The 12,426-nt window shown below is 36.7% G+C and overlaps 1 protein-coding gene across 1 annotated transcript in view; it reads right to left on the bottom strand.

The window, feature by feature from the left end:
• The window catches only part of rad23b (RAD23 homolog B, nucleotide excision repair protein), a 22,239-nt gene extending 13,442 nt beyond the window's left edge, over positions 1 to 8,797 (bottom strand). The window contains exon 1 of the mRNA XM_067422761.1: positions 8,590 to 8,797. Within this exon, the coding sequence (XP_067278862.1) occupies positions 8,590 to 8,655 (66 nt within the window). The 5' untranslated portion in view covers positions 8,656 to 8,797. The remainder of the gene's footprint in view (positions 1 to 8,589) is intronic.
• Positions 8,798 to 12,426: the final 3,629 nt, after the last annotated feature.

Here is a 12,426-nt window from a genome sequence, read left to right as displayed (position 1 = left end):
CAAACTGTTCTGGTTGACACAGGGACTTCAGGTGACCAGGTCTCGTGGAGCTCTGCTGCAGTGGAAAATGGGCTGGCCTTGGATTTGAGCCAACAAACGGTCCTCTCGAGCAGTTGTCTTGCGGGGTCTGCCTGACCTGGGCTTGTTAAAAACGTCTCTTCAAATCTTTTTTTAATCCTCTGTACTTGACGCTGAGACACATTGAAGGTGTCTGCCACATCAGCAGTGGATCTGGTCTTCAGCCTCTTGATAATCAAAACTTTAGTCTCAGGGTGAATCTTAGGCATGTTTGCAGAGGTCTAGTTGCAGTTGATGTGAAGGTCTAGCGTACTGGGGTTCTTTTTATACACACTTGAGACCTAATTGATCCATTATTAGTCACAGGTGAAGCTCATATGACAAGGTGACAACACTTATGTCTTTGCAAAATTTGACTCAATGGGCTTTACCAAGCTGTGAATATTAGAATACTTTTTGAAAGTTTAGTTTTTCACTGAAACATTATCACAAAAGCTGGTGGGATTAAAATGAGCCATTTCTTGTAAAAAAAATCTTGATTAGAAATATATTTCAGCGGCACTTTAGGTCAATTTGTACACAAGCGACAAGACTTTTGTCAGGGACTGTAGAGTCAGAATTGTGTGAAATAAAGTCAGGATTGAGATATACTAGAGTCAGAATTGTGAGATATAAAGTCAGAATTGTGAGATATAAAGTCAGAATTGTGAGATATAAAGTCAGAATTGTGAGATATAAAGTCAGAATTGTGTGAAATAAAGTCAGAATTGTGAGATATAAAGTCAGAATTGTGAGATATAAAGTCAGAATTGTGTGAAATAAAGTCAGAATTGTGAGGTATAAAGTCAGAATTGTGAGATATAAAGTCAGAATTGTGAGATATAAAGTCAGAATTGTGTGAAATAAAGTCGGAATTGTGAGGTATAAAGTCAGAATTGTGAGATATAAAGTCAGAATTGTGAGATATAAAGTCAGAATTGTGAGATATAAAGTCAGAATTGAGAGGTATAAAGTCAGAATTGTGAGATATAAAGTCAGAATTGTGAGATATAAAGTCAGAATTGTGTGAAATAAAGTCGGAATTGTGAGGTATAAAGTCAGAATTGTGAGATATAAAGTCAGAATTGTGAGATATAAAGTCAGAATTGTGAGATATAAAGTCAGAATTGTGAGATATAAAGTCAGGATTGAGAGATATAAAGTCGGAATTGTGAGATATAAAGTCGGAATTGTGAGATATAAAGTCGGAATTGTGAGATATAAAGTCGGAATTGTGAGATATAAAGTCAGAATTGTGAGATATAAAGTCAGGATTGAGAGATATAAAGTCGGAATTGTGAGATATAAAGTCGGAATTGTGAGATATAAAGTCAGAATTGTGAGATATAAAGTCGGAATTGTGAGATATAAAGTCAGAATTGTGAGATATAAAGTCAGGATTGAGATATACTAGTCAGGATTGAGAGATATAAAGTCAGGATTGAGAGATATAAAGTCAGAATTGTGAGATATAAAGTCAGGATTGAGAGATATAAAGTCAGAATTGTGAGATATAAAGTCGGAATTGTGAGATATAAAGTCAGGATTGAGAGATATAAAGTCAGAATTGTGTGATATAAAGTCAGAATTGTGAGATATAAAGTCAGAATTGTGAGATATAAAGTCAGAATTGTGTTAAATAAAGTCAGAATTGTGAGATATAAAGTCAGAATTGAGAGATATAAAGTCAGAATTGTGTTAAATAAAGTCAGAATTGTGAGGTATAAAGTCGGAATTGTGAGATATAAAGTCAGAATTGTGAGATATAAAGTCAGAATTGAGAGATATAAAGTCAGAATTGTGTTAAATAAAGTCAGAATTGTGAGATATAAAGTCGGAATTGTGAGATATAAAGTCAGGATTGAGAGATATAAAGTCAGAATTGTGAGATATAAAGTCGGAATTGTGAGATATAAAGTCGGAATTGTGAGATATAAAGTCAGAATTGTGAGATATAAAGTCAGGATTGAGATATACTAGTCAGAATTGAGAGATATAAAGTCAGAATTGTGTTAAATAAAGTCAGAATTGTGAGATATAAAGTCAGAATTGTGAGATATAAAGTCAGAATTGTGTGAAATAAAGTCAGAATTGTGAGATATAAAGTCAGAATTGTGAGATATAAAGTCAGGATTGAGAGATATAAAGTCAGGATTGAGTGATATAAAGTCAGAATTGTGAGATATAAAGTCAGAATTGTGAGATATAAAGTCAGAATTGTGAGATATAAAGTCAGGATTGAGTGATATAAAGTCAGAATTGAGAGATATAAAGTCAGAATTGAGAGATATAAAGTCAGAACTTTATTTTGTGAGATATAAAGTCAGAATTGTAAGATTTAAAGTCAGAATTGTAAGATTAACAAGTCCCATTTGTAAACAAGGATTTATTAGCTTATTTAGCTATCTTACATAAATGATATGCAATATACATTTTACAGCGTGTAATAATAGTTGAGCAATACAATCGTATCTTAGTCTTTCATGTTAGTTCATAGTGCATAAAAAGGTTAACAAATAAAACAATGAATAATACTTCTACAGCATTTATTAACCTTACTTAATGTTACAAATGGAATATTGGATATAATGTATTATAATGGATTACTGTATTATATTAAGTGTTATTTCATATAAATCCAAACAGTTTGCTTTTTTAGAACACATGACGGTTTTCTAATCAAAATAACAAAATATGTATATAAATCGAATGCGTTTCTGATGCGTTTATATTTCTGTCGGATGCATGGCCATTAGGGCTGCACGTTTTCAAGTTTTTCATTAACCGTTAACCGAGGCCCTTAGCGGTTAATACTCGGTTAACCATAGTGTGCGTCAGGGTTATTTTTAGCTTATTAATTTGACGACCACCATCTCCGTAGTGAACGCGCCTATAGAGAGAAATGCACATCATGGATTACATAATCAGAGAGTAGCCTATTTCTTTTCGTTTTAAATTGTTAAAAGACATTTCAAGTTTCTTAAGATCTATTTCATGTCTGCGAGGCGTACGCTGAGTTTCGTTAAATTAGGATGAGATGCGCTCCAGTTCACGAGCAATGCGAGTGGCCGCCTGCACGATTAGAGCATGTAACGTTAGTAAAATATGCAGCCGAGAATTATTCACACAGACACAGCGTTTGACTCGCTGTTGACTCTAGTTTGACTGAGCCTCTCCCGGCAGAGAGTTCAAGCATCTGTGGACTCGTCCCTTCAGCTCTGGCCATCTTGCTTTCAGTCCGCGATCAGCTTTTTTGTTTTCTTCATTACAGTTAAAGTAACGTCTGCTTTTCTCTAGTCATTCACAAGTTTCTCACTTCAAACTTTCTTTCTTCTGATCCGTTATGAACAGCGCGCGCGGCTCCCGCTCTGCTTCTGCCCTAATGCGACTTTTAGTCCAGTGCGATGTTTGTTATTTTCCTCTTCATGACGCATATTTTGACTGATGCGACTCATACTCCGGAGCAACTTATAGCCTGAAAAATGCGGTAAGCACTGCATTGCAATACTTGCATTTTGCCCCGTCACTCTCATTTTTAAAGTGCTCCCACGCTTTCTTTGCCCGCTTCATTGCCCGCTTAGAAAGCTGGTCATGACTTCTTCTTGTGGATATTACAAATGTCTGGCAGCGCTCTGGCGGTCTCTAGGGGTGCAAACATACAACTAAATTCAAGGCACGTCATTGACGCCACTTAACCGAGCAAAATGTTTCACTCGGTTACGCAATTTTTAACGGTTAATCGGTCAATCGGTTAACCATGGACACCCCTAATGGCCATAGTCTGGTTTCTTACATCACTAGTTGTTACATCGCTTTAACTGCTTGAGATAAATGTCACTGCTAATGTTAGCGTCCTCTCAGCCTCGACGACAAAGTAAAGTGCATACAACTGCTGTTCTTACGCTGCTAAAGCCATCAAATAAATTACTTTAAAATGATTTTGGCAGAATTCATTTTGGCAACATGTACTAAAGTGTTCTGTATTCATACCGTTTCCCTTTCAATGTTTTAACCGCGCGTCAGATGTGTCAGCGCGCTCTGCAGCGTGAGCCATGTAAACAGTGATAGTTTTTTTATTTGTCCTCTAGAGGCCGCTCTCGCGCTCTATAATGCTAGCAGACCCTTCTCAGAGCTCTCGTAGGCTACTGTGTAATGACAGCAGCCTTCTCAGCCGCTCCCGCTGGACGCAAACCGGAAAAACTATCGGTATTGATTTTTGACGATAACCGATTGTTCCACCAATCAGCTATCGGTGCCGATTAATTGGCAAATCCGATGAATCCGTCGACCTCTATATTAATATCAAAAATAAAGTGCAACCAACATCTCTTCAGGTTGAATGAGCAGTGGCTGAACCTGCTACTACTACAAACAGCGAGCGACTTCTTTAGAACATCTCCATCTTTACTAAAGCCAAAATGTTTTCTCACACTGGACCGCAATGCTGGCTTGATAATTTCTCGCTTGTTGGCTTTTCTGTCATCCGCTGTCATGACAAATCCTGTCCGCGCTATGTTTCGTTTTCTTTGCGTGGCTGCTGGCGCGTGCGGCTGACGTCACATAGGCAGACTGAGTAACGTTTAACGCCTTTATCATTAAAAGTGCTAAGAAAAACCATCCATATAAAGTCTGACGTGCTTAAATCAAATGCATTATTTCCTATTATCGATACAATGCATTGATTACCTTTTAAAACGATATTAGATCGATATATGTCGTCCGGAAGGCCAACTTGCCGAGGACAGATCGATGTAGTTGGATCATAGGAATATAAATCGATACATCGATGTAGAAAATTAATCATTACACCCCTAGTAGTCAGATCATTATTTAAATAATCGAGAGAAGCAGAAATCGTTATCACATTAATAACACGATTAATAAAACTTGATCTAAATAATAGCACTTAACTGGTTTCATAATTGAACTGAATTGGTCCCATATGAAGCTTGCACGTTATTTTCCTGTTTATTAAGCTGCTTTGAACCAATCTGTATAGAATAAAGCGCTATAAAAATAAATGAAATTGACACATTGGATCTCAAAGCGAACACGTAAGTGTTTCGGAACGAGTTCTTGCTGTTCGCACTACAGAGTAAACTAAACGTAATGGAGCTAAATATGAAACAAGGCTTATTTCTCTGTTCCCACCGAGCGTTTTCCTTCCGAAAGGTCTAGCCAACTTATTTAGTGGCACAAACGTGTCAAGATATGTTTTTTTTTAGGGGGTGACAGGTAAAAATACAACTTTAACACGTCAAGTTGAATCATAAATAATGATACTAAAAGTGAAATGAATGAATAATAAATGAATGCCCGAACATCCACCCTATTAGTCAAGTCAGCTTTATTTCTATAGCGCTTTATACAGTACAGATTGATTCAAAGCAGCGTTACAGTGATAAACAGCGACAAATTCAGCAGCTCTACACAACACAAGTGTCATTATTTATTATCCAGATCAATTAGTGTAACTAATACACAAACATGAGTATCAACAGCGGTTCAGTAATCGGTTCTTAAAGGGACAGTTCATCCAAAAATCACCCCATGATTTACTCGCACAAGCCATTCTAGGTGTGTATGACTTATTTAGCTCTATTCAATAATAATTTTCTCATTTATACCCGAGTATTGTGATCCTGCGCTCCTGCTCAATAACATGGTAACAGCATTGGATAGGATGTGGAATAGCATTTTGTTAATAAAATAAAAAAATTACCCTTTTATCCGCTTAATCAGAAAAATAATCAACCAACTAATCGATTATCAATATAATCGTTAGTTGCAGCCCTAATGTATTCTTGAAAAATCAAGAGATGTGGAGTCGGATGGCACTTAAATCACATGACCTTGTGTTTGTCTTTTAAAAAATGTACACCGGTGGGGTGGGAGAAAAACACAGATTCAGACGGCAATAAAATCACAGACTAGCCCCAGTCAATGATCAAAATACGGCTTTTCGGACACACAATCGGAGTCATATTAATAAATATCCTGGCTCTTCATCGCTTTATAATGGCAGTGAATGGGGGATGAGATTTGGGATGATCACCCAAAAAAAGTGCATCCCTCCACCAAAAAAAGGGGTTAATAAAGCCTTCCGAAGCGAAAATATCCATAGTAGTTTATAACTACTTTCATTAAAGGGGGGGTGAAACACTCAGTTTCAGTCAGTGTCATGTCAATCTTGAGTACCTATAGAGTAGCATTGCATCCTGCATATCTCCGAAAAGTCTTTATTTTTTTTATAATTATATAAGAAAGATGCGCTGTTCCGAGTCTTTCCGAAAAAAGTCGAGCGGGTGGGGGCGTGTCGTGTGAGCGGAGCTAAATAATGACGTGTGCACGCCGCTGCTATTGAGTTGAGTGCGTCGAGTGCGTCGTAAAGCTGTCATCCCTAACAGCGGGGAAAAAACTTTATTCAAAATAAAAATATGGCTTTTAATCAGATACAGCCATACATCTATGATCCGGAATCAGACCCAGAGGCTGCAGTTGAACAGGAGCAGCAGCAAAAACGACTAGAGCAGGACGTCTCTATGTGGTACGATATACACTAACTATATAATATGCTTAGCAGCTTGTGTTATTTACATATTTATACTTGAATTATATCGTCGTATTTTTGTCTTTGAAGGTGTACATGTGGGAAGTGCAGTTGTGCACGTGTGTTTGTGTGTTTACGCGTGGTTTGTGTAGACAGGTTAAGTTAGTGTTTACATAGATAGACACGGAATAGTAGCGCATTTGAATGAAGAAGCGTGCTTATTTAGTTCAACATATTTCCCCCCTCTTTGTGTATTGTTGAGTGCTTTTACAATACACAAACATAAAGTTACACATATAGTGGCCAGCTAAACAAATGTACACGCACTACACATCGCATGCTCCATTGATCAATTTCTATATATAGTAATATATATAGTAACTATACGTGATCATGTTTGGGCTACTTGATGAGCATAGACACAGACATTTGAAGCAGTCTAACTCACCGCCCGCGGTTCTAACGTTGGGACTGCTCCATCCTTCAGCATTAGGCTATTGGAAAATCCGGCGTCATGCTGGGCCATGTTTATGAAACAGTCGGCACCGAAATGCAGCGAACAGATATAAACATTCGCGCAACTCAGTTGCTGATCCGGAAAAGCAAATTACATCCACTGTTGCCTTACCGCGGGGTTTTGGGGGAATCTGTGCAGGACTGTCTTGGTCTGGCAACCAAAAACGCACTTTTTGATCTCATTGTTAATTGTGCACATTACCTGTGCAGCGCAGCCTACGAGCGCTTTGATGGGGGTAGCCTGTTGCTTTCGCTCTCTCCCTCTCTCTCTCTCCCTCTCTCTCTCTCACACGCTTCCGGTAGAATTGTCCGTAAGGCCCATACAAGGAAATTCCGCCCCCACTAACGTCAATGGGGACGCATGATCGCAAAAAACTTGCCGAAACTTATGACTAACCGGAAGTAGTATTTTTGACAAAGAAATACTCCCATCAAACGTCCACCTTAACTTTTGAAACTTTGTCCATGTTTAGTATGGGATTCCATGTCTTTAACAGTGTAAAAAGATCAGTATGCATGAAACAGCATTTCACCCCCCCTTTAACGTCCGTACGCAAGTCGAGTACCAGTGAAAGAATGACCTCTGACCCGAAGCAGGATATATTTAATAAAACGAAACACTGTGTGTGTCTGAAAGAAGAATTAAATGACTTTACGGCGAGTAAATCATGGGATACATTTCTTTTTTGGGTGAACTAGGCCTTTCACCGGACAATAGGGACCTAGAGATAAAAGACTAGATTGAGATCACAGCACATTCACGTGACAAAACACACAAATACAATCTGCAACTGAATGATAGTCACTGGAAAAAAAAGATGACCTTTCATCGATGTTTTATGAGGCCAAACTATGGAAAATCCCCATCTAACCCAGCAGAAACATTCAGAGCTGCCTGATAAAGACATTAAACGACAAAAAACTACACGAATTCTGTCACTTCAATGTCTGGAAACCACATAAACCATGTTAACAACACACACACAAGTTGTGTGTGTTATATATGAACCTCTCTCACACCAACTACAACACCATCACACGTTAAACCAATTCTAACACCATAGCATGACTTGCTAAAACACCCAAACTACCAATTAACTGTCCGTTTGCCGCGAATATACGCTCATATATGTGTGTTTAAGTGATCATTGCGGACCGTTAGAAGCAATTGCAGTACTTTTAAGACTTATTTAGATAACTTTAATGATGTTTTCGACTTAAAGTAAAACTCATTTTAGGAGCAGCTAACGTGCTAATGCTAAAACGGTTCGCAGAACTATGCACACAGCGCCGCGCGCGAACAAAAACGCGTCTGGTGTGATCACGTAAGGGTTAATCGTGTGATTCCGGTGTGTTTGAGAGGCTTAATGGAGTGTTTTTTGTGTGTTTTAGTGACATTGCTGACAGATATCCGTTAGCTATTAGCCGCTAGCAGCGCGCGCTCCTCTCACGCGCTCGTCTCTCACCGTCTCCTCCGCGTCGATGTCGATTTTAAACGTCTGCTGTTGGAGGGTTTTCAGGGTGATCTGCATTTTCACGGTCTTCCGTGTCGCCGGTGTGGAAAATGATCGAGGGCTGGATCGCTGGCTGTGTTTTTTTCGCCGTGGCTCATCACAGCCTGTCCGCCGCCATTACGCGCATAAACACTCGACGGCCCGCCCCCCGTCACGCCAGAGGGCGCATGCGCAGCGGCTGCGTCACTGCGAACAGGGCTGACGGGAAATTGAGTTTTTGTTGGTTTTCTATGACTACAAAAAAACGGAATTTTCGTATTATTGTAAGAAACGCTATGATGATGCTCTCAATTAGGGTGAAATCATTGATTTATAACTGGTTAATTTAAAATAAATCTTAGGGTTAACCCTAAGTTGCATTTTAAATACATTTGAATACAAAATTAAATGTGTATGTTTTAAGAAACCCTATGAGAGGACCTCAATTAGAGTCAAAGCATTGAAATACAACTGGTTAATTTACACATCGAAACGAAACGATTTTTAATCTGCCATCCTTCTGAAGGCACTCCGCCTGCTCTTTTGATTATTTAAACATGTGAATTACACACATAAAATGTATATTAAGCAAAGCAAAGATTTTGTGGAAAGATCCAGCGCACGGTTTATTATCCGTTGATCAGATGTGAAAGTTGTGTTCATTGCTACAGCAACAGTACTCCGGGTGCAGTGCAGTATTTCAGAATGAAACTCGATGTCACGAGAAAAAAACTTTTGTTATCTTGAGATCACAAGAAAATTATATCGTTATCACGAGAAAACAACTTTTGTTATCTGTAATGTTGTCTTTACTTAAACAAATCAAGTTATCTTGACTAAATATTACTAGTTTAGTCCAGAAATTCACAAATATAAGTTAGTATAACTTATTAACCTACAAAATACATAAACTTAAGATTTCAAGTTGTATGAACTCAAAATCATAACTAATTAAAAAAGCTCACTCTGGTCTTGCTTTGATGTGATTGGCCATGCCAGGAGTTCTGCCTGGCAACAAGAGAACTAATTCACTGATTGGAGGACATTTACCAAAAGGGGTCCTTTTCTGTTGCTGATTCAAATTAAGATGGAGACTTTTTCATTGTGTGCAATCTTAAATTCTTAAAATTCGTATACTAAGCCTAACAAAAATATGTGCACTAACTTATAACTAACCAGATTGACTTTATTTCTGTTTTAATGAAAATAATAGTTTTGTTGTTAGTCACCATGATGGAGATCAGTGTTTGCTTTAGTGGGGCTCTTGATTATATAATATTAGTGTTTCTCTGGCTGCTTTGTGTTTGTGAGACACATTTGTTGTGGAACACAAAGTCAAGAGAAAATATCATCATGTGATGCTGTTTTTTCATTGATGATAATAATAAAATCATCACAGAATCCCTGATATCACGCAGAGTCTAATGCTCTGGTTGTCAAAGCGGTTATTTTTGAAGAATTAATAATAATAACCAGAGATCTTTCACTGTTATGGTAATTGAACTTTTTATATTTTTTATTTTATAATCTACAGCATTATTTAGACACACACAGACATCAAGAATCCACATATAAATCTCTACAATGGTGACAATCAAAAAAAAAAAAAAGATATATATTCCAATACACAGATCAACTCTGAACATAAAACAAGCTACAAAAACATCAGAAGAAAACAGCAAATGTAAAAGAAAATAGTAGTATTCAAAGAAAATAAGTCACAATTTCGATGCATAATTTATTCATGCCGCAATGCATGCTGAAGTTTTGATTGGTTGTACCCAGCATTGTGTGCTGAACTGGCGTATTTATTTGGTGAACTTAGCAATTTACGTACAGCGCACGTGAGCACTAAGTTAAGTGAACTTAGATGTACAAGTTTTGGGAGACTCCATTACTCAATTGAATTGAGGGAACGAGTTTACTCAAATCAATTGAGTTCAATCAACTTATTAGGGTTTTTAGTGTTGAGATCACGAGAAAAAAACTTTTGTTATTTTGTGATCACGACATAAGACAGAAAGAAAAAGAAAAAAAGAAAAGAAAAGAAAAAAAAAAAAAAATATATATATATATATATATATATATATATATATATATATATATATATATATATATATATATATATATATATATATATATATATCAAAGGCCGTTCAGGGAGCTTTTCAATTTGGGTAAACTGTAAAATAAAAAATAAATACATAAAAAAAATTTTTTTTATATATATATATATATATTTTTTAATCATGTCTCCAATTGAAAATAAATGTTTCTGTTTTTTGTCTTTTAACAGATCCTATTGTATCTGGAAACACAGATTGGGATGTTCTAGAAAGTTTTCAACATTGATGCAATTTCCTTCACAAACATTCAATTTGGCCAACAGAAAAATTTAGATGTGATCAGTCACTAGATCATTTCCATTTGGAGACCTACATTTTTTTTTTACAGTGTATGCCAAATCCAGGTGGAAATGGTCTCGGAGTAATTTAGTGTAAATAAGTTACTTTGTGTTGAACAAATGGCAGTCACACACTGCAACCAATGCTCTTCTTACTCAGTCATTGTGTCTCGTTTCCAGTCTAAATATCTAACAGTTCTTAAATCAAGATGCATTTACTAGATCAGTAAAACAACATGAGATATTTGTTCTTGTTTTCTTAAAAATAAAATCTAAATGAAGAGAGTTTTTGCTTAAAACAACAAAATGATCTGCCAATGGGGTGAGAAAAATAATCTGATTTCTGATTGAAATCTTGTTTCTTGTTTCCAAACAGAAATAATATTATTTTTCTCACCCCACTGGCAGATCATTTTGCTTCATTTTGATATTTTTTTCCACAAAAAACATAAACAAAAATCTTCTGTCGTTTTACTGATCTAGTAAATACATCTTGATTTAAGAATATTTAGATATTTGGACTGGAAACAAACAAAAAAAGCATTTTTGCAGTGTATAGTCATGGACTGGCATCATCAGTCGATGCTTTGCTTGTTTTCAAAGCCTTTCATTGCCGCACCTTCTCGGGCAAATGGAACGAGTGGAAATGCAACAGATGCACAAACAACAGGGGCCGAATCCTGCGTCGGGCCCTCAAACACTCTCCTGCTTACATCATTACGTGACTCAACCTGAGACTGAGCTGCCAAGATCCGGCAGGAATAACCTGCACAGCCAAACATGATTTCAGATGAAACTGCAAGTCCAGCTAACAAGAATATGTTTGAAGAATGTGTTCGCTAGCGTTCGTTATTTGTGAATGTCGTCTGGACAGCCGGTTCTTGCACTGTAAAAAAAAAAAAAATCAGGCCCCAATTGAAAATTTTCAAGTAACACATTGAAATCACATCTTAATTCTTTATTTGGCCAAATTTATTTTCTGTGAATTAAATTGCATCAATTCACAGACATTCAGTTTGGCCAACGAAATAATTTCGTTTAAAATTTTTCAATTTGGGGCCTGAATTTATTTGGCAAACATTATTGGAATGTTAATTATGAATGTTAAAACATTTAAAATATGTTAGACGAACGTCCAACTAAAACGTTTCAGAAAAATGCTTGGTAACACTTTACAATACGGCTGCACTAACACACTGTAAAAAGGTTTTAAAAAAATAAGTTACCTGTTGCCTTACAATTTTGAATTCATTGAAATTAAAAAATTGAGTTAATATTATAAACATTTTTGAGAATCGACAACCTTTATTCAAATATTATAAAAAGATTTTGTAAGCATATTGGGTAATTGTGTGTTTTATTTGTGATGACGGAGCCAAATAGTGCTATTTTCTAGCCTAGTAATC

Source organism: Pseudorasbora parva, chromosome 18 (genome assembly GCF_024679245.1).
Source record: "Pseudorasbora parva isolate DD20220531a chromosome 18, ASM2467924v1, whole genome shotgun sequence".
Lineage (NCBI taxonomy): Eukaryota > Metazoa > Chordata > Actinopteri > Cypriniformes > Gobionidae > Pseudorasbora > Pseudorasbora parva.
The sequence above is the reverse complement of the archived record's forward strand: the minus strand, read 5'-3'. Positions and strand labels throughout refer to the sequence as shown.